We start from the raw sequence: 23332 nt of genomic DNA, 5'->3' as shown, positions 1-23332 counted from the left end.
CTGCTTATATTAGGGATAAGCCCTTTGCAGAAGTCAATTACCCTGGGAGTACAGGTCGCTAAATTAGTTGCTATGAAGATGTTCAATCCCCAGAACCAAAAAAGGTGTCCAAGAGTATCCTTGAAACGGTAATATAATGACATAAAGTCTTATCTACTGTGGGGCAACCTGACCATAGTAAAAATAATCTACATGGAGGTTATAAGAGGGAATAAAGACTCAGCCAGATCCATTCTCACCTGAGAGATCATCCAGGTTGGGGCAGTACAAAGTTCTTCTGGGTTCAGATTATCGGTGTTTTCCTTTTCTCCGACCTCAGGAGTTCTTGCTGGCTTCTCTGGTGGCTGTGGATCAGGAGAGGCCTCTAAGGAGGCCCTAGGACTTGGAGTCTCAGCCCCCAAGGAGGCCCTAGGGCTGGTGGGTGAACTCCTTTCAGAGGCTGTAGGGCTGGAGGGCATGTTCCCTAAGGAGGACCTGGGGCTGGGAGTGGCTCTGGGTGGAGGAGGCCTATCAGGTGCTGAGGCCCTCTGCATAGAGGCTCTCTCTGGCTGTTCAGATCCTTCACTTGAGGTGCGGGTTCGGAGGACTACTTCTGGGGAAGATGAAGCCTGCTCTGAAGGGATCAGAGCTCTGCCTGGTGATGGAGCTGGGGAGCAAGGGAGAACTTGCTCCTGGGACTCTCCACCCTCAACGCTGGGTGAGGGCTGGGCCTGGGAGGGGCCGTTGAAGGCTAGCAGAGGCTCTTCCTCCTCAGAGGAGCTTGCTTCAGCCTCCTCCTCTATTTCCTTGTCTTTTAAGGGCTCTTTTTTAATCTCGGAGTTATCTTCTCCCTGGGCTGGATCAGATGCCAGCTCTTCCTCACTTGCTGAGGTGGAGTCCTTCTCACTCTTCAAGGAAAGTGCAGAGGGACTGGTGGGTGAGGTAAGAGGGCTGGAGACTGTAGATGTTCGAACTGGGGGAGAGATGACTAGAGAGCGTCTGTTGCTGCTAAAAAAGGAAGGGCACTTAGATTCAGAAGAGCTAAAAACTGGAAGTAACCTAAATCCCCAAATAAATAATGATACATCCACATAATAATAAAACAGAATAAAGCAATTTAAAATGGTATTAGAAAGTCTGTATAATTTGCAGTAATGCTTATGTTATAAAGTGAATTGGAAAAAGGCTATAAAATTTTATCCATATCACGATTTTGATTATCTAAAAATATATAAAGAAAAAGAAACTGGAAAAAAAAACTCAGCAATATATCAACAAAGTACTTTCCTTGGGGAAAAGATTCACGAGTGATATACAGTTGATCCTCATGGATTCCGTATTTGCAAATGCACCTACCCCCTGAAATTTATTTATAACCTCAAAATCAACACTCATGGTTCTTTTGCGGTCATTCACGGACATGTGCCAGCTGTGAAGAATGAGTGCCTGACCAGTACTTTCCCAGCTGAGGTCTAACAAGGCAAGCCTCTGCCTTCCTGTTTTAGGTCTCTTACTGTAAATATGTCCTGTTTGCCAAGTTTTTCGTTGTGCTTTTTGTTCGTGATTTTGCTGTTTAAAATGGCCTCCAAGTATAGTGCTAAAGTGCTGTTTGAGAGGAGAAAGTCTGTGATGTGCCTTACAGAGAAAATACATGTTAGATAAGCTTCATTCAGGCATAGTGCTGGTGGCTTTGAGTTCAATAGGAATGAATCAACAATATGTATTAAATGAGGTGTATTTAAACAAAAACACACACAGGAAAGGTTATGTGGGCTTCCCTGGTGGCGCAGTGGTTGGGAGTCTGCCTGCCAATGCGGGGGACATGGGTTTGGGCCCTGGTCTGGGAGGATCCCACATGCCGCGGAGCAGCTGGGTCCGTGCACCACAGTTACTGAGCCTGTGCTCTGGAGCCTGCAAGCCCCAACTGCTGAGCCCGCGTGCCACAACTACTGAGGCCCACGTGCCTGGAGCCCGTGCTCCGCGGCAGGAGAGGCCGCTGCGGTGAGAGGCCCGTGCACTGCAGCGAGGAGGAGCCCCCACTTGCCGCAACTGGAGAAAGTCCACGCGCAGCAACGAAGACCCAACGCAGCCAAAAATAAATAAATAAAATAAATTAAAAAAAAAAAAAAAAAAAGAAAGGTTATGTGTTGATCGATCGATGAAAATGTTAGGACCAGGGGCTCACAGGAAACTAACTCTGTGTTTCCCCTAGGAGCAATGGTTCAGTATTCACTAATTCAGTGCTCATGGTGACTTAGAACAAAACTACCACGAACAATGAAAACTGACTATAACATTATCGAGTATGCTGGATACTGTGCTGAGTGCTTCTACAGCAACATCAGCTTGACTCCTACTCACCTCCTTAAGGCCCTCCCATGTACCATCCACTAACTGATTAAGCAACTCAAATATTTACTTGACATGTACCAACTATGTGCTGTGTCCTGGGTTCAAGAATGGGAGATGGGGACAGGAAGAGAAAGAGAAAAACTTAGTTGCAGCCCTGTGGGAGTTTCTGACGTAAGATAAGCTAAGTGACATAAGATTCTTTCTAGCACTAGCATTCTATGGGTCAGCAGGTTTAGAAGGCCCAGGATATAGCAAGAAAAGACCAGATTTCCCTAAAAGATTCTGGGACATCTTGGTGTAAATGATGGTAAGTTTCAGATGAATGGACACTTAGAGAGAACTCTGGTTTTCAATGCTGGGAAGAGGAGAAAAAGTTTTTGGAGTAAAAGGGAAATCTATATTGGCCTGTTAGTGATCCTTTTTAACAGTCTGTAACTAACTGCTAAATGAGGAATAGAAACAACAAACTGAGACCCATTCTTCCTGCAAATCTCAAGCTCAGTTTCACCACCTCCTCAAAGCCTTCCCTGACCATCTATCTGCACACTGCAATTACTTAACTCTTTGAATTCCTACTGGTTTCCTCAGACCCTTAGTCTGTGCAATCTTATACTGTTCCTTGTTTCCTTAGGCACATTTTGTGTCCTTCCAACTTTTTTTTTTAAAATAAATTTATTTATTTATTTTTGGCTGCGTTGGGTCTTTGTTGCTGAGGACGGGCTTTCTTTAGTTGCGGTGAGTGGGGGCTACTCATTGCAGTACGCAGGCTTCTCAATGCAGTGGCTTCTCTTGCTGCAGTGCATGGGCTCTAGGCACACGGGCTTCAGTAGTTGCAGCACATGGGCTTCAGTAGTTGTGGCTCGCAGGCTTAGTTGCTCCGTGGCACGTGGGAAGTTCCTGGACCTGGGATCGAACCCGTGTCCCCTGCATCGGCAGGCGGATTCTTAACCACTGCGCCACCAGGGAAGTCCCCCTTCCAACTTTTGTAAATCACTTCAGGAGAAAGACAAGTCACCTATGTCCTTAGATGCCTAACTCTCAGCATAAAACCTTGTGTATAGAAGGAACTTAATAAAACTTCTTAAACAAAGGCATCAGAATAAGAAAATGGGGCTTCCCTGGTGGCGCAGTGGTTGGGAGTCCGCCTGCCGATGCAGGGGACACGGGTTCGTGCCGCGGTCTGGGAAGATCCCACATGCCGCAGAGCGGCTAGGCCCGTGAGCCACAACTACTGAGCCTGCGCGTCTGGAGCCTGTGCTCCGCAACGGAAGAGGCCGCGATGGTGAGAGGCCCGCGCACCGCGATGAAGAGTGGCCCCCGCTTGCCACAACTACAGAGAACCCTCGCACAGAAACGAAGACCCAACGCAGCCAAAAATAAATAAATAAATTAAAAAAAAAAAAAAAAAGAATAAGAAAATGATCACATTCTGAGGGACCAGTAAATTGCTTACATTTACCAGCATAAAGAATGCATGAAGGCAACAGACACACCACATACACACACACAGAAAAGCAAACCATAACAGGTTAAGAAAAGATATTTGCGGGACTTCCCTGGTGGTCCAGTGGGTAGGACTCCACGCTCCCAGTGCAGGGGACCTGGGTTTGATCCCTGGTTGGGGAATTAGATCCCACATGCATGCCACAACTAAGAAGTCCGCATGCTGCAACTAAGAGCCCGCATGCCGCAACGAAGATCCCACATGCCGCAACTAAGACCCGGAGCAGCCGAAATAAATAAATATTAAAAAAAAAAAAAAGAAAAGATATTTGCAGTACATATCATTAAAGGATTAATATCCAGAATATACAAAAAACCCCATCTCATGTAAATCAGTTTTTTAAAAAGGGTAAACAATCCAAATGAAAAATGTGAAGAAAGGATAAACATGAAAGTCACACAAAAGGAACCATAAAAGGCCAATAACACGAAAAGATGTTCAAGCTAACCAGCCATTGTGGAGACGTAATTAAAACTGCAAAAATTCCATTTCATACCCATTACCTTAGAAAAATTAAGAAGTCTGACAATGTCGCATGTATAGCAAGAATATGGAGCAATGAGGGCTTTTATTCACTTCCGGTGAGTTGTAAATTGGAACAATCACTCTGGAGCGCAATCTGGCAATGGTAATATCTAGTAAGGCTGAAGAAACCCAAACGCACAGACCCTATGACTCAGCAATTCGACTCCCAGTATACATCCTAAAGAAACTCTTGATAATATTCACAAGGAGAAATGTGAAACGCGTTCACTGCACCATTATTTGTAATAGCATAAAACTATAAGACAACCCAAATGTCCACTAGCAGTTCAGAGAAATAAACTGTGAACTAGCCATACAATAGCATCCATAACAATTATGAAAAGGAAAGATCAGAGCTGGCAACATGTAGCAACAAGGATAAGTTATCTCACAAACAATACTAAGAGAACAAACGTATTTGCAAAAGAATACATACAGTATAATTCTAATAAATTTTTAAACCATGCAAAATAATATTTTCTATGTGTGCATATATGTGTATATAATAAAAGTAAAAAGACATGCATGGGAATAATAAATACTAAATTTAAGATAGTGGTTACACTTGGTGGGGGACAGGAAGAGAAAGTGAGTGGGGAAGGGGCACTGGGAGATTTATATATATATAATAGTTGATTTCTTTTCTTTCTTTATTTTTGGCTGTACCACGTGGCATACAGGATCTTAGTTCCCCAACCGGGGATCGAACCCGTGCCCCCTGCATTGGGAGTGCAGAGTCTTAACCACTGGACCGCCAGGGAATTCCCAATAGTTGATTTCTTAAATTTGGTGGTGGGTATGTGACTCTTTGTTGTATTATTCTTTATACGTTTAGTTACCACTAAAATATTTCATTAAAATACTTTATATAGGGGTGTAGCACCAACAAAAAACAATATTATGTACATGAACAGAAAGGAAAGGTCAGGATTTGGGATTGGAGGTGAGAGTGTTTAATGTGTTCACACACAGGGCAAACCAAGCAGAAATAAGTCTCAGAAGTGGCTCACCTTGAGAGTCCCTTCACCACAAAGACTTTGTCGGAATGTTGCTTCTCCAGTTTGCTCATCACCTCGTACAGATTGTGGTTCAGCTGGAGTAAGCAAGAGAGAAGGAGATGCTAGCCATGTGGGAACCTGAGACTGGCATATCCCTTCTCTCCCCAAAATAAAACCTTCCTACCCTTAATGATAAAATTCCTTATCCCTTTTGCACTAGTGTCCAGGGTCCTGTCCCACCACCCCTTCTTCCTTTACTATGTCTAAAGTTCTGCTTCTTCCATCAGACTGGCAGCTCTCTCAAGACTGGGTCTTTGGTATTTGATGTTGATTTGAGGTTCTAGCATCTCTCAATGAAAACTCATTGTAATATTAACTAGGCAAATCATAATTTAGCCAAAGAAACTGTGGAGAGGAACGTGTGTGGATGTGGATGTGGATGTGAATATAATTAATATTTTAACAGCAAAGAGTCTTGGAATCGCAGGACTAGAAAAGACTCCGTGAGGTCATGTTCTGTGGCTGCCCGTCATTGAACAGGATTGGCCCTATTCAAGACGAACTACCTGAGAAACTGACCTGTGCCTAAACACTGCCCTCTCTGCTCCCCAGCAACAGAAGATAGAGATTAAACTTGGTTCCCCATTTCAGCTATTCCTTCCATAAGTCTAATCTCTTTTATGCATCTGAAGCCCATTTGGATGCCATTATTCAGTTGTTAATGGAGATGGAGAGGACACTCTGACATTATATAAACACGTGCTTTTTTTTTTTTCATTTTCTTCAGTGTATTAAAAACAAACAAAAACTCAGTACACTAGAAATAGGGAAGAATTTCTGTTAACTTATGAAGGGTATTTAAAAATATCCTAAAGCAAACATCATACCTAGAAATGAAACACTGAAAATTTTCCCCTGAAACTGGAAACAAGACAAGAATGTCCACTATCACCACTTCATTCTGTGTTTTTTGTTATTTATATTTGTGTGGGTTTTTTTCCATATAATTATTGATCATTTAGGTTTCTAGCTCTTACCTCACTCTGTTAGTTTGTCAGTAATTTGGTTTCCCTTTGCTAAAATCTCCTATGAAGATTTATCAATTTCTCCTTATAGGACCTTTCAGCTTTTTATACTATGTATTTTTTAACATCTTTATTGAGATATAATTCACATTTAAAATATACAATTCATCCTTTTTAAGTTAAAGATGTGCTTTAATACAGTTCAACACAGTCCGTCAAGTGCTATTATTTCATCATGAGAAAGAAGTAAAAATTTGTGATGCCAATATGGATATCTAATGAGGTTATGTAAATTAGAGCGACCTTCATATTTATTAGAAAAACCCTCCTAGATGTCTAAATTGGCCAGATGTTTCTCACCTTGCTCATTTCCCTGTAGAAGACGTCTCTCAAGTTGGAAATGTTTTGGAAGATGGTCACATAACAGCCAATACGACTATCAAGAGGCAAAACAACAAACACGTACAGGTAAGTGTTGGTAAAGGAAGTCTTTGAAGTGCAAGGTAGGAGCGTAAGCCAAAGCCACCGCCGGCTCCGGCTCCGCACAGAAAAGCACCCCACGGCCTAGGCTCAGGACGTTCTGGGATCCGGATTCGTCAGAGCCAGGCCAGGGGTACACTTGACTCTCTTCCTAGTGGGAAGGCCAGAGGAGACATGACCAGCCTAGGCTGACACCAAAGTATAACAGATCTCTACGAAAGAAGTTATCTGATTCAGGCTCTTTAGGTTCTGAAGTAGATATGAAAGTGCTTTGAAGAATTTTTAAAGTGCCGTATAAATATAAGGCCATACAATTATAATTATTATAGTAAGTATTCTTTCTCAGTATACAATACTTGGACTTCTAAGAAGCTGTATGTACATTAATGGAATTCTACCGTAAATGAATTGGGGAAGTTTACATTTAAAGAAACTATTAAATTTCAATTCTGTTTAAATTAGGAATCACATAATTAATGTTTTAGAATACATTTAGTCATTAAAAAGGCTCCCTAATTCATAGACTAATATAAAGTGACAACATAAAATACGCTGACTACAATTGCATTAAAGCATATCTTTTTTTTTTTTTTTTGGCTGCATTGGGTCTTCATTGCTGTGTGCAGGCTTTGTCTAGTTGCAGCGAGTGGGGGCTGCTCTTCATTACGGTGCGCGGGCTTCTCATTGCGGTGGCTTCTCTTGTTGTGGAGCACAGGCTGTAGGGCGCGCAGGCTTCAGTAGTTGTGGCATGTGCCCTCAGTAGCTGTGGCTCATGGGCTCTAGAGCACAGGCTCAGTAGTTGTGGCGCATGGGCTTAGTTGCTCCACGGCATGTGGGATCTTCCCAGACCAGGGCTCGAACCCTTGTCCCCTGCATTGGCAGGTGGATTCTTAACCACTGCACCACCAGGAAGTCCCTTAAAGCATATCTTGTACAATGAAAAGGAAATAGGATACAAATAGAGCTTCTGTTCAGATTCCTCTTCCAATGTGGAAAATTTACATCTAAAACATTTTTACCTACTGTGAAGCAAAGACATCTTCATTAATGGAAATACTCATCCCATGGTGTATCTTCTACATGAATCCGGATGTTCACTAACCAAGCTTGTTTAAAACAATACATGCTCGAGCAGAAAACCAGATACTCCTAGTATGCATGATGACAGCACTTTACTTGCCAAGATCTCTCCTATCCAAGAAGCATCCTGTCTTTAAACCCGGAAAAGCTGGTAGGGCAAGGATGGTTATCTCTGTATTGCAGACAGAGAAACCAGGGTTGAGACAGAAAGGTGGCTTGCCTAATATCACACAGCAAGTTACGAGCAGAGCTGAGGCTACATCCCACTCTTGGACCAGGGCTCTTTTCATGAGGACATGTTTGGGCTGTCAGGTGGCCTGGGACTCCACTGGCCCGAGAGTCCAGCCCTTTCCTGAATCTCAATCATTACCTATTATAAAGAACAGGCAGCTCCTCTAGTAGTTCCTGGTTCAGATCTTCAAATACAACCTGGGCTTTGTTGAACTCTTCCTCTGCCTAGGTGGTAAAAGAGACAGGACAATTCCCCTCATTCCTGAACCCAAAGCTAGAGGCTGCTTCCTTTATTCTCTGCACGTTTTCAGGGACTGGGCCTGGAACCATGCCTCCCCTTCCCCAGACCTATGTCCTCCCCAGCCTCAAGTCTCTGACCATCCTTAGAGCGTCAGTGTCAGAGGAGACAGGATTTCCTTCAGGACACTGGAGGCTGAATTTATCGTTTCCTAAACCCAGCTTGGCCCAGCCACCTGCCACCATTATGGGGAGAGGGCGGGCAGGGAGGTTTTACCAGGCTCTCCTTTACCTTGGCAGTCTTGGCCTCATCTTTCTTCTTGGCACTCTGTACCGCCTCCAGGTGGTGTCGGGCACTGTCATAGTCCACGAGTTTCCGGCCCCGTTTGGCAATTCTTTCCTAACCCAGAGTCAAGAGAGAGGGCCTTGATACTCACTTTTCGGTGGCCAGGATGTGGGTAACAGAGTATCAAACGGAGAAGCAAGATTCCTGTCCTATTATCAAATTTTACTCTCTAACAGGGTTTTGTGCCAAAGGGATCTCCCTCATTATCTGGAAAGAATGGGAGTTCTCAGGGGGAGAGAGAGTAGAGGGCAATTCTCCAGAGCACCTGGAAGCCTGCACTGAATTTTAATATATCCTGTGAACCCACTAGACACTGGTTCAGCATCTGGAAGAAATGGCCTTGAGAATCCAACTAAATTGAAAGTCAGGAGTTTTGGGTTTTACTCCCAATGCTGCCATTTATTAGCCTTGTCACCTAGGGCAAGGCACACCTCTTCTGGAGCCTCAGTAGCCTCATCTGCCCTATAGTGTTATTTTAAAGATCAAATGCTCAATATAAAGGGCTTTGAAAATCCTAAAGCATAATACAAATAGTAAACTATTATGAGCACTGAGAGAACGTTTACTCAATCTCATCCCAGCTACAAATTATACCAGGGAGAGGCAAACAATGTTAATGGCTTTGTCTTGTTCTCTCAACCACAGAATTTGAAAGGATCTTGTTGATTATCTGATCCAACTTCCTGTTCAATACACAAAGCTCCTCTACAATATCCAAGATAAGAAGTAGTTTGACTTCTTCTTGAACAGAGAATAGAGAACTCACTATCTCACAGTATATTTCATCTCCTTTTTGGAAAGCTTTAGCTATGAGAAATTTAAGTGAGGCTTCCTTTAATTTCTTCCTATATTAATCCAAAACCAGCACAGTGCCCAACAGAGTAGACGTTTAATAAATATGAGTTGAATGAATTAATGAATTCTAATTCTACTTTCTGGAACAGTTTAGAACAGGTTGAATTCCTCTTTTATCTAATAGACTTTCAAATATTTGAAGATAATTATTATAACTCCTCCAAATTTCCTCTTCTCTACAATAAACGTCTTTAGTCCCACCAACTGTTTCTCACAACAAAATGGGATGCCCTGACCTGGATCTAATTCAAAGCCAGCCCAAATCTAGTTCACTGAAATCTAAGTCTAAATGTAACCTTCACACTACCTCTAACCCTCCTCCCTAACCTCTTGTCTAACCCTCAACTTTCAATCTTTTTCCTAACCTATCCAACTTCATTCCTAACCATGGGCTCTAACTCTGCTTATACTTTTAACCCAACATGTTTTCTAACTTATATGGGCCACCCATACCCCATCCTTGATTCTGTAAATTGATTACCTTAATCTCGCTGAATTGGGCTACATAGTTTTCCATGGTCCTCAAAGCCTGGTCAGCTAGTTTCTCTTCATAGTCTTCCCAAAGGAGATCATTATTCTGTGGGATAGAGGCAGAGGGGAGGGGTGAGGGCTCCACTTCTCAACAGCAACTGCATTCCAGGGAAATACACAAATTTTTCCTGCAACAAACCTCCTTTTTGGAGCACTGATATTTTTAGAATATCATTTTGGATTCTGGGGAAGAGTCAGATGAAGAAACAGCCCTTCCCCAAGGAACTGCCGTATAAGAGACTGGACATGCATTCAAGGGATTAAGAACAGGAACCGATGGTCGAGAGTCTTAGACTCTACAGCTTGAAGGATAGGGAAGTTTGGGAGCAAATAACTGCATGAAATTAGTTTTCAAAAACAACCAATTGGTTTTGTGTAGGTAAAACTTCCTAAGGTTTTAAAGAGAGGAAGAGGGTAAAAAACAGAGGAATCCACAGATTACAGAAAACTTGTTTTTAACTTCATATAATATTTTCCTGTTACAGCTTTTTCCTACCACCTGTGACCACAGCTATACAAATGAACAGTGTGAACTGGCTCCTTTGTTTTCCTATTTGCTTGGACAGAGAAGCTGGGGTGCGGTTGAGATGAGGGTAGAGTGAGTGTTGAAGAGCTGTAAAGCCCAGAATACTCTTACCGCTACGATGGCCTTCAGCTCCTCATGACCATCCCACTTGCTGCTGTAGATCTCCTGCAGGGTTTCTGACACTCTCTTTGAACTTTCATGCATCACTGAAAGGAGAGAACTCAGTCCTACCATAAAGTAGTTTGGTATAATCATATGAGTGACAGACAAATCAGTGGCTCCAATCCAAAAGGACAAACTCAGAAGGTTTGGGTTATCAGTCAGAGAAGCTGGACGGGGCTGGGATAGGAAAAGTTACTCTTCCTCGGCCCACAAAGATCCAGGAGTCAGGCACAGGCAAGTGATGAAAAGCCTGAGTACGGTTGTTGTTTTTTTTCCATCCCCCAGACCTCTTAGTAGCTGCATAAACGCCCTCTGGATACCCTGTGCTCCCTGATACCCACCTTTGACTGCACTGAGGAAGTTCTTCAGGTCCTTGTATAGCTTGTGGCCTTCCGCCTGAAAGGGAGAAATGCCTTTGATGACTAAAGAGATATATTTGGAAAGATGCTTCAGAAGTCAAAGTTGAAAAGTAGGTTAAAAGCAGAAATCAATCCTGGAATTTCTTCAAACATTTGCAATTGTTATATATTAGCCTCTACTCTCTTTACCAAGAAGTTGTTGGTTGTCTCTTTTGGGGCAAATTTTAAGTTGGGAAATTGCTCCCATTGCACTGGCATGTCTTCTTTCCTCTGTTCTCCCTTCCAGTGAACTAGAACCTATAGTTCCTCTGTTGGAATTTAAGAGTCCTATGTGACACTATATATGTGATCCTCTGACTTACACCTTCCTCTCTGGGTAGAAAAACTGCTACCATTTTCTATAGACACCAGGCCCTCTTCTTCTCTGCACCCTCACACAGGCCATTCCTCGTCTCCCATGCACTTCATTTTTTTTTTCCTGTATTATATGTTTTAATCAATAACACTCTTTACCAGGCCTAATTATAGGCAGGTCTTATGAAAATTTAGGTTCACCATCATGACACTAAATTGTGTCTTCTCTAGGAAGATTTTGACCAATGTATAGGTTTTTTTTTTTAAATTAACTTTTATTGGAGTATACTTGATCTACAATGTTCTATTAGTTTGCACTTCATTTTTTAATAGCTCTATTAGAACTTCTGTCCACTGGTCTTAGGTTGGCTTTCTGTATTTGGAGCAGGCTAATTTCTCTTGCACACAGGTTTGAAGATGTCTTTCACATGGCCTGCACCGAGTCCTCTTTTTCAGAGGCTTCCTCAATTGTTCCTCATGGTGTTGTCTAAAGCCCATTCCCATTCTGGTCTCTTTCCTCTACGTGAACTCTAGTTTCCAGTTGGGTGAGAAGGAATTTTGAGGCCAGGCTGTTGACATTTTGGAGCTTGACTTCGGGAGTGTGAGACTGGACTGAAAGGTGCAGCCCACGTCAAGGGTGTCACACAGGGCCAGGCCTACGGACCAGGACAGTGATCCTCACAGCAGTTCAGATGCTTTGAGCTAAGATCCATTTTGCAGTACATGATAAAAATACTTGTTCACTTGTTTTATTTGCTTATGTTCATTATAGGTAGGCTATTGAGCATACCAAAAGTATAAAAAATTTATGAGAGAAAAGCTGAAAATTCAGAAAATTCTATCTAATAACTTACATTTTTAGTTTTTTAATCTGTGCAATTCTTTGAGGGAAAAATCATTATTATTTAATTTTAGCTGCAGAAAACCCAGGTCTACTTGGTCAAGTAAACAAAGGAAACTGGACTAATTATTTTATCCATCTTCTTGCCTCCAGAGCTCACCTCTGAGCCAGTCCAAACTCTTGATCATACCACAGGTTAAAAGTCCGTTTCAAGAGGCTGAATGCCAGGGCTCAAGGGACACGAAGACACAGTCTCAAGGGAATCTAAGGCGCTGTCAAAGAGGTAGGAGAAGAACTGGGATCATATGGTGTGTTATAGCAAATGAGGATCAAGACAGCATTCTCTGATGACTGAAGAAGGAACAGATGCTACAGAGAGGTTAGAATGCATGAAGAATCAGTAAATCACTGAACGTGGTAATTGGAGGTCACTGGTGACCTTGAGAAAGTGCTTTCAACAGCATGATAGAGACAGATTCAGTCAGTTAACAAAATTCAGAAACACTCAGCATTCACCAGGAAAGATGTCCCACTTCCTCTTTGCTTTTCATTCACAGAAAAAAAAGTTTAAACAGTCTAAGATGTTAAATGTACATAATAGCTTTTAAACATGGATATGGTAGGTAGGTATCACTTTGAGAGTTTTGAAAATGTGATAACCACGGTTTGAAAGAGTTTTGGGGATTATAAAAGTTAACAAGGATTTTAATTTCTTTCTTGAAAGAAAACAACATGGACCCAACTTTTTACTTCACCATGAAGATTTGGTCTCCAAAATACATGTTTGAATAACAAAAGCTGTTAAACGATCTTGCATAATTTCTACAAATGAAATTCTTAATTTTTTATCCCACTAGATATTATATGGCCTGAAAAATCAGATCAGTAATCAACACTACCACGTATGGTAAGGTACAGGTTGTATGTACACTGTTCAAAACTAAGGGTACTATTTATACCATAGTCCTTATGATGGGAATGCTTCTGCCCTCCATTGCACCTCACAAAAGTCCAACTCCATTTCCATGTTTTAGAATCAAGTCTTTTGGTCAAAGTTCTTCCTTTATGCTCCTGCCCTTTCCTTTGAGGAGATGGAGAGGGGGGGAGAGAGAGAGAGAGAGGGAGAGACAGGTGGTGGTAGTGGTAGTAGAGGGTGGGAGGGTGGGGTGGTGGGACAGCACCTGTGTCATTTTATTCCTTTGACCTGAAATGTCTCCAGGCTGAAGAATCCCAGCATCTTTCTTTCTCCTGTTAGATGTGACTCTCACAGTCTTAGCTTTCCACTGGTCTGGGAGTCAAAAACTTGTTTCTACTACCAACTAGCAAGTGATTCCACTTCTCTGGCTTTAATTTCCTCATCTGTAAATATCAAGTAAGGCTATCTCTAAATGTTAATTCTAGCTCTAAATGTTATGATTTTATCACTTCTGCTCTCTAAATCCTTGCAAAATTCTTGGCAGTACCATAAGGAGTCTGAGTTAGTCCTTCCCATCCCTTATATTGATACAAAGTCCCAGCCCTCAGTTAATGAATCACTCACTCTGGAAGTGTGTCCTAAGCACTCAGGTAGCAGAGCTATGTCCTAAGAGACTGGAGTTCTGAGGATGGAGAAGAAGTGCCTGTCCTGGGGTTTCCAACTTGCTAGAGAAAAATGGACTCAGAATCCCAAACACTCAGCAAAATAAGAGCATGACCAACCCTGAGCAAGTGCTGACAGTTCTTGGTCTAATCGAGGTCCAGAAGGGAAAGATGAAGCTCGATTGTTAGATGTGATTTTAAAGGCAATGAACTGGAAGCAGCTGTCACTACCAGAAATAAGATATTAAAATGTTGCTTGACAAAAATAATTCTTCCCATTGGCTTGGCCAAAAAGTTTGCTTGGGTTTTTCCATAAGATGTTATGGAAAAATCAACCCAATATATGTTTTGAGGAAAGGGAAAGGGGGAAGCAAGCAGAGCCCTCAAAGAAAAATTACTTATGGAAATTTGATTAAGAACCTAGGCAAGTGTCAAGGCCTTGAAATCTGGCTGGGAGGTTTGGAAGTGATATTTAGTAATAAAAAGTTTACCTACAGGACTCCCCTGGTGGCACAGTGGTTAAGAATCTGCCTGTCAATGCAGGGGACACGGATTCGATCCCTGATCCAGGAAGATCTCACATGCCGCGTAGCAACTAAGCCCGTGCGCCACAACTACTGAGCCTGTGCTCGAAAGCTCGCAAGCCACAACTACTGAACCTGTGTGCCACAACTACTGAAGCCCACGCACCTAGAGCCCGTGCTCCACAACAAGAGAAGCCACCGCAGTGAGAAGCCCGTGCACCACAACGAAGAGTAGCCCCCGCTCACCACAACTAGAGAAAACCCATGCACAGAAAGGAAGACCCAACGCAGCCAAAAAAAAAAAAAAAAAAAGTTTACCTACAAACTGGTTGCAGGTAGCGCACATGACCAACTGGTCCAACTTCTGGAATACTTCACTTTCAATTTCCTTGACCTTGTCCTTTTTCCTCCCGTTCATCTTAGACACCTAGGTCCAGCTTCAGACCTGACTTTTTTCACTGTCTTTCTCCTTAAACTGTGAGAGCCTTGAGAACAGGCGTGTTGTCTTATTCAAGTTGAAGTCCCGGCATCTAGCACAGTGCCTGGCATACAGCAGGTACTTATGAAATGTTTGTTAAATAAACTTTCCAAGCATGTTCAAACACCAGTTACTATGTGTATCATTCTCTCAGGAGAAAAGTTTTTCCTTATTCCTAGCCTAACTCCATTTCATTTCTCAAATTATTTCCCTGCTCAAGTGTTTAGTTGGTAGGCTCACGTAGGGAATTCTGAGGGGGTTGTCCCATCTGATCGTCTTCTTCTTCTTCTTTTTTTTTTTAATTTTTACTTCTGGCTGCGTTGGGTCTTTGTTGCTGTGCGCAGGCTTTTCTCCAGTTGCGGCGAGCGCGGGCTTCTCATTGCAGTGGCTTCTCTTGTTGCAGAGCGTGGGCTCTAGTAGTTGCGGCATGTGGGCTCAGTGGTTGTGGCTTGCGGGCTCTAGAGTGCAGGCTCAGTAGTTGTGGCGCACAGGCTTAGTTGCTCCACGGCATGTGGGATCTTCCCAGACCAGGGCTCGAACCCGTGTCCCCTGCATTGGAAGGTGGATTCTTAACCACTGCGCCACCAGGGAAGCCCCCTCTTATTCTTCTTGATGGCCCTTCCTTCATCTCCTACCCTTTCTACCCACACATCTGCCATTGTAGGTCTATCCTATAAGGTAGAGAAAGGACTGAGGGACAGAATGGGCCAAGAGTCAGAAACCTTTCAAAGTGGGTGTCAACTTACTGATTCCTATCCTGGAGTTGGAAGTAGAACAGTAACTGGAGTTGTGAAGAGGCCCAGGGAGGCCTCCTTGTGAGGTAGAGGGGAAAAAGCACAGGGTTTAAGTTAGAATCCTAGCTCTGCAACTCTTACGGTATATTACCTTGATTAAATTATTTCCCTCTCAGGGCTTCCCTGGTGGCGCAGTGGTTGAGAATCTGCCTGCCAATGCAGGGGACACGGGTTCGAGCCCTGGTCTGGGAAGATCCCACATGCCGCGGAGCAACTAAGCCCGTGAGCCACAGCTACTGAGCCTGCGCGTCTGGAGCCTGTGCCCTGCAACAGGAGAGGCCGCGATAGTGAAAGGCCCGCGCACCGCGATGAAGAGTGGCCCCCGCTCACCACAACTAGAGAAAGCCCTCGCACAGAAACGAAGACCCAACACAGCCAAAAATGAATAAATAAATTAATTAATTAAAAAAAAATTACTTCCCTCTCAATCAGATCCTATTTCCCTTTGATGGAGTTAGACTAGATCAGTGGTTGCCAAATGCTGTTCTCAGACTAGCTGCTACATCATAAACATAGAAAGCTTAATGTAAAACACAGATTATCTAGTTAATGATCACCTATTGTTAATACCACACAAAACAGGAGACAACCAGACATTATGTGCCTCCAGATGGAAGAATATAACACCTATAATAACAAGTATTCTTGCCTCCAAAACAAAAACAAAAATCGGAATCTCATCAAGCCTCTAAATCTAACTATTAATTTACAGAAAGTACGAGACAGAGTAACATGTTAAACAATACCATGGAGATTCAATCAGCAAAATTTAGAGACTGCAGGAAACGGCAGGAAAACAACCTAGTATCATCAACAAATAAACTGCAAAAAGGAGGGATTAGAAACCTACAGATTAAGAGATTTATTAAACATGGCAACAAGTTGCTGATTTAACAAATTGTTTAAAAAATGACACAATTAGAGGAGTGTGAACACTGAATATTTTATGATATTAAAAAATTATTGCTAATTTTTAAAGATATTACTGAAATTTATGTTTTAGCTGGATATTTAACCTGAAATATCTGAAAAGATATTTGTATTAAATTAAGTGAAAAAGTCAAGTTACAAAACCATAAGAATGGAACAATTTCACTTGTAAACCTATTTATTTGTTGTGGATATATTTAGAGATCATACACATACATAGCAAAGTAATTGTAAGCATAAAAAAACAACAGTAGTAGCATGGGAGGTGTGAAATCATTATTTTTTAATTCACTTTTTTCTTGATATACTTTTTTTTTTTTTGGCCATGCGGTTTGTGGGATTTTAGTTCCCCAACCAGGGACTGAACCCAGGCCCTGGGCTGTGAGAGCGCAGAGTCCTAACCACTAGACCACCAGGGAATTCCCTCTTGATATACCTTCTGATTTGTTGTAATGATTAAATGTTTAATAGAAAAATATTTTTAGGTATGCTAATGGTTTTGTGGTTATATTTTAAGTCCTTATCTTTAGAGACTGATAATGAAATTTTTATAGATAAAATGATATCTAGAATCTGCTTCATAATGATCAAGGATGGGGAAAGTGGGTAGAGACATAGATGAAGCAAGATTCCCAAGAGGTGATAAATTATTGAAGTTGGGTAATGGGTACCTGTGGATTCATTATACAGGTTTTTCTATCTTAGTATATATTTGAAATCTTCCATTAAAACAAGTTTAAAATATAGATTCCCAAGCCCTACTGAGATGTTGCATTATTTCTCAAATGATCCTGATACAGTCAACTACTGAATTAGATTATAGCTAATATCCTTTTAATATAATTTTTAAAAAAATAAATTTATGTATTTATTTATTTTTTGGCTGCATTGGGTCTTCGTTGCTGCGCATGGGCTTTCTCTAGTTGCGGCGAGCGGGGTCTACTCTTCGTTGCATGTGCGGGCTTCTCAATGCAGTGTCTTCTCTTATTGCAAAACATGGGCTCTAGGCATGCGGGCTTCAGCAGTTGCAGCATGCGGGCTCAGTAGCTGTGGCACACGGGCTCAGTAGTTGTGGCTCGCGGGCTCTAGAACGCAGCCTCGGTAGTTGTGGCACACGGGCTTAGTTGCTCCGTGGCATGTGAGATCTTTCCAGACCAGGGCTCGAACCCATGTCCCCCACATCGGCAGGTGGATTCTTAACCACTGCGCCACCAGGGAAGTCCCTAATATAATTTTAAAGAATTATTTTCCATATAATTCTTACATTATACCATAAAGAATCTGACTGGTCTTTGGCCCTGGTTTCTGAGAAGTAACTTCTAAATCCTTGGGATTTTGTTATTCATGGTGGGCCTCTCAGATCATACCTGAGTCTATGCTAAACAAATGACTCAGGATGGTGGCTGGTCAGGCGGGAAAGGTGAACCAAGTGATTAGAGGGTTGGGGCTTTCAGACAGGTGATGTCAGTATGACCTCCAGAAAGGAGAGGAGGAAGTTAGAGATTAAGTTCAATCACATGGCCTATGATTCACTATGTAATGAAATCACAATAAAAACTCTAGACACCTGAAGTTTAGGTGAGGTTCCCTGGTTGGTAATCCTACATCAATGTGCTGGGAAGGTGACATGTCTTGAGAACACAGACGCTTCATGTTTGGGATCCTCCCAGACCTCCCCTTGTGTGTCTCTTCATTTGGCTGGTCCTGATTTGTACCCTTTATAATAAAACTGTAATTGTAAGTAGAGCACTTTCCTGAGTTCTGTGAGTCATTCTAGTGAATTACGGAAGATGAGTGGTCGGTAGAAACCCCCAAATTTGTAGCCAGTTTGTCAAAACTGCAGGTGGCCTGGGAACTTTGGAGCTTTACAGCTGGTGTCTGAAGTGAGGTAGTCTAGTGGCAGACTATGCCCTCAACCTGTGAAATTTGAACTAACTCTGGGTATTTAGTGTCAGAATTGCATTGCAACTGGATATTCATTTAAGTTAATAACTAACTCCCTTCTATTATAAAGAGGGGATCCAATCTCCAGGACTCATGTCAGAATTAAATGAGATAAATGTGATGCCTGGCACACAGAGATGGAAAGTCAATATCCCATAGGTTAAACCTCTGTAATCCACTTCTTTTCCCCCCATTTTAAAAAATGAGCCACAAGTTTACTCTATAATTTCTCTGTAACAGGTAATCAATTCTGCAGAAAAATGCAAACATCACCTTTATTGTTAATATTTACATTTGGTTCTGTAAACAAACTTGGCCAAAAAAAAAAAAAAACCCTAAGAATTTTTATACAAATTTTTAAAATTTCAAGAATATGATCTTCATCACTTCTGAAAGCTATTTATTTTAAGTCAAAAGCCAGTAAATATACAGATTGAAAGGGAAGAGAAAAACATTGACAACAGATTATTTGAATTTCCCTCTTCCCAAATATCTAAAACATCACATATACCACTGTTTTCAGCATAGCTTGTGAAATCTAAAAATTCTGACTTCACTAGTCTGAAATAAGTTCAGTAGAGATTGTAGTGGTGAACTACAGATTGTTTTCTTCTTGTGTAGTAAGAAGTTCAGTTCTCTGCTTATCAAACTCCACATTTGCTTCCAGATTTTTTTTTTCTTCCTTATAATATTTTCACTCTCCGATGGATTTTACCAGAAGGTAAACTACCTGTATTCTTGACGTCACATTCACTGGGTTCCTAGGAGGACTCTGGAATGTGGTCTTTGCCTGAATTGTTAGATGTTCCTATAAACTGTTTATTGCTAACAGACTAGAATCATGACCAAATACTGAATGAAGGTCCTTTTCCTTCAGATCCTTTGCTGGAAAATGCACAGCATCTGACTTTAGTTTTGGTTGAGATGTACTCTTATCCATATTGAAATTAGAAACTTATATACATGTCTGTGGCCTACATGGATAGTGATCTACCCTTACTTCTAAGACATTTTCATGTATAATTAATTTATGTTCAGAAATGTCAGGAATGCATTCCTGTTCATTTTTATGTGGAGGTAGACGGGTAAAATTTTGTTTTATGTCATTTTCGGCTGGATTTAACATGGAACATTTATTAGATGTTTTCTCATCAAGCCCTCTCAATTCACTGGAAAAGTAGGGAATATGTTCTGAAATAAACACAAATTTTGTTCAGGTTCCTGGGTTTCTTTATATAGGAAATTCTGCTCAATCACTTGTACATTATTTTCCCTGAAGTCTGAGATGTATGTTGCAATTCTAGCTTTTCTTTATATTCAGGCTTTTTCAGGACAGTTGCAGTAATAGGAGAAATGGATCTAATACTGTATTTTATTCTTTTAGGCATGTCCCTTTCATATTCCACAAAGTCAAAAACTAACTTAGATACAATATCATCAACAACTTGATAGTGATTACTCTGTGCAAAGTTTCTGTGCTGCTCACTTAGAATATGTGGCTCATATCTTCTACCTTTACAAAAGGCTTTTTGAGTCTACTTGTTCTTGCTTTTTGTGGACCAATACCTATTCTTTTCCCCACATCACTTACAGAAATGCTTGATTTCTTGAGTAAATACAACTCTTTTTTTCTTTTATTCAATGTAGCATCTAATGTCATCAATATGAAGAATTTTTACTCCCCATGACAAGGCATTTGATAATATACTACTTGAAGGAAAAAAATCATGGTCATTTCTAACTTTTTCGACTACTAATTTTCCTCTGATCAAACACACTGAATCTGGAGACTCAAATGAACTTCCATCATGGCTAGAATGAGGTGAAGTGGTTTCTGCACTATACACAAATTCAGGGCTTGGTACACGAGAAATTTGTCCGTTTTATTTGAAATAAGATAACTGATACCTTTACTGAGAAATTCTTCAACTCGCCGTCCCAGATCCTTAATGTCCTTTGGCAGTTTTTCAGAAACAGTGACAGAAGGTAAGTCAATGTAAAATACTTTTCCCCAAAGCGGCTTACATTTGGATTTTTCTGGTTTGTTATCAGTTTTCCGAGTTTAAAGACGGCTATTTTTTTCATTTTTGACTTGGATTCCACCCTGGAAATGTCCTTTACTGTAGATCCTCATGGCTCCGTAGTTCATGACAGCCACCTGGCATTCATATGCTGGGTCTGGAAAGGGTGTCACATCCAGCAGTTCTGGAAACACGGCTCCGTAGTTCATGGCAGCCACCTGGCATTCATATGCTGGGTCTGGAGAGGGTGTCACGTCCAGCAGTTCTGGAAACACGGCTCTCCAAGGCCCACTGACTGGCCAGTTGCCTCTCCCCTTTTGCAGGCCACCAACTGTTGTCCACTTCTTTTTTTTTAATGTTACTATATACGAATTATATATTTTTTCTTGTTCCAATTGCATGTGTACTATAGAATTTTCAGAGTTGGTTGCAGTGACCTGTTATCCACTTCTTAAAGTAAGTTTTCTACATAAAATTACCCATAACATCCAGTGAAGACAGAAGGAACAGTGAGAATAGGAGGTTTGGGTGAGAAAGACAGGTAAACGACGGAGGTATTATTTTAGAATAAATGGCTTTGGTGAGGTAGATGCAGTGGACAAAGAGGCAACAAAACATGGGGCCACTGAGATGAGAAGACCCTTAGGGTGGGAGAGAGGCAGCCTAGGGAAGATAGTAAGCCAGAAACTAAGGTGACAGGGACTTGTTTTGATTTTGTCTAAGGACCTGGTGATGTCACTGTACCCTGGGGGAACCACCAAGAGAAAAGAAGAACACTCGTCTGTCCCCCCAAACCCAGAGTGAGCAGGAACAGGAAAGGTAATTTTGTGGTTCCCAGGAGAAGGATAAGCAGCAGGTCACCCTGTGGCCCTTACTCCTGGGGGGAGGATGGGTTAGTAGGGATGCTTGCTGATTTGCAGAACTTGCTATTCTTCTGCCACTCGGCCCTCATATCTTCTTTCTTCCTCCAAGCTTCCCTTTCCCACCCTCCAGATTACCTGTTGTTGGTAGAAGTTATTGGCATTTTGTTCAAACCGTTCATCTTTGGTTTCCACAGTTTTCCCCAACTTCTGCAGTACCTGGGGATATAAATCAGAGAGGTCCACACTGTTAGAGTCAAGTCTCTCTTAACTGTTGGCCTCATTTGACCCTGGCTTCTCTCAGAGTCTCAGATGCAACTTAAGGGATGTACTCATATCAGTCCAACAGAATTAGAAATATAGCATGTTGCTGAAAAATCAATCATGTTTTATGGTTGTTCTCAAATTGGGGTACTCCTGGGGATATGCAGCAGTGCGCTAGGGGGTACATATAAAGACCAGAATAAATAAGGTATATGTTCCTGGAATGAAATTGTTATTTACAGTGGTTTTCGGTGTGGGGGAGAGTATTATATTAAAACAAGAATTAATTAGAGGAATGTAAAATGTGCATGGCTTTTGAAGATAAAACATGAGCCTCAAAGATTTTTTTTTACTTGAGAGACCCTCTTCCAGCCATAGCAGCAGATTCCTTTAGATAGATGAGGTCAGAGAGGCGAGCAGGAGACTCTCATCTTCTGAAGGCCCTTGTGGAAAACTTTGAGAAGCCCTGATATAATGCATTTGAAACTCAGCTAGAAGTGAGTGCTCCATATTGATCTCCTCTCCCCTGGGACAGGGAGAGCCAACCATCACACTGATCTGAGTGCTGATGCAAAGGACATGGAAATGAGAAAGGCACAGCTCCTGTTCTCATAGGGGACACTCACTCATAACAAGTAAGAAAACCCTGACTCGGGCTTCCCCGGTGGCGCAGTGGTTGAGAATCCGCCTGCCAATGCAGGGGACATGGGTTCGAGCCCTGGTCCGGGAAGATCCCACATGCCGCGGAGCAACTAAGCTGTGTGCCACAACTACTGAGCCTGTGCTCTAGAGCCCGTGAGCCACAATTACTGAGCCCGCGTGCCGCAACTACTGATGCCCGTGCGCCTAGAGCCCATGCTCCACAATGAGAGAAGCCACTGCAATGAGAAAGCCCGCGCACCGCCATAAAGAGTAGCCCCTGCTCGCCGCAACTAGAGAAAGCCCGCGCGCAGCAACGAAGACCAAACACAGCCAAAAATAAATAAATAAATAAAATAAATTAAAAAAAAAAAAAGAAAACCCTGACTCTTCTATCTGTAACCCCATTTTGGAAGGAGGCACCACCATCCCCCAGGCCCAAGTCAGAATCAGGAGTTGCCCTCAACTACTTCTCTCACTTCCTTCATGGAATCCCTCACCATCTGGAAACCATCCCATGATTTCCAGTCTCAGTGCCATAGCTTTAGTCCAGGCCTTCATTGTTTTCCACCTGGCCTGGTCTATCATGCTGCTGCTTAAAACCTTCTCATGATTCTCCATTCATCTACTCAACAGATTTTTATTAAATGCCCAATATGGGACTTCCCTGGTGGCGCAGTGGTTAAGAATCCGCCTGCCAATGCAGGGGACATGGGTTTGATCCCTGGTCCGGGAAGATCCCACATGTCGCAGAGCAACTAAAGCCCGCGCGCCCTAGAGCCCATGCTCTGCAACAAGAGAAGCCACTGCAATGAGAATCCTGCGCACTGCGATGAAGAGTAGCCCCCGCTCACCGCAACTAGGGAAAGCCCATGTGCAGCAACGAAGACTCAACGCATCCAAAAAAAAAAAAAG

General features: G+C 42.1%; 1 protein-coding gene and 1 pseudogene across 1 annotated transcript in view; both read right to left on the bottom strand.

The window, feature by feature from the left end:
- BIN2 (bridging integrator 2) overlaps window positions 1–23332 on the bottom strand; it is a 33182-nt gene that overhangs the window by 4057 nt on the left and 5793 nt on the right. The window contains exons 2-10 of the mRNA XM_061205005.1: window positions 21653–21733; window positions 11173–11227; window positions 10781–10875; window positions 10094–10189; window positions 8704–8811; window positions 8314–8399; window positions 6744–6819; window positions 5371–5453; window positions 240–987 (exon numbers count right to left, since the gene is read on the bottom strand). Of these exons, the coding sequence (XP_061060988.1) occupies window positions 240–987; window positions 5371–5453; window positions 6744–6819; window positions 8314–8399; window positions 8704–8811; window positions 10094–10189; window positions 10781–10875; window positions 11173–11227; window positions 21653–21733 (1428 nt within the window). The remainder of the gene's footprint in view (window positions 1–239; window positions 988–5370; window positions 5454–6743; window positions 6820–8313; window positions 8400–8703; window positions 8812–10093; window positions 10190–10780; window positions 10876–11172; window positions 11228–21652; window positions 21734–23332) is intronic.
- Window positions 19044–20782, bottom strand: LOC133101231 (protein DBF4 homolog A-like; annotated as a pseudogene).

Source organism: Eubalaena glacialis, chromosome 11 (assembly GCF_028564815.1).
Source record: "Eubalaena glacialis isolate mEubGla1 chromosome 11, mEubGla1.1.hap2.+ XY, whole genome shotgun sequence".
Taxonomy (NCBI): Eukaryota; Metazoa; Chordata; class Mammalia; order Artiodactyla; family Balaenidae; genus Eubalaena; species Eubalaena glacialis.
The sequence above is the reverse complement of the archived record's forward strand: the minus strand, read 5'-3'. Positions and strand labels throughout refer to the sequence as shown.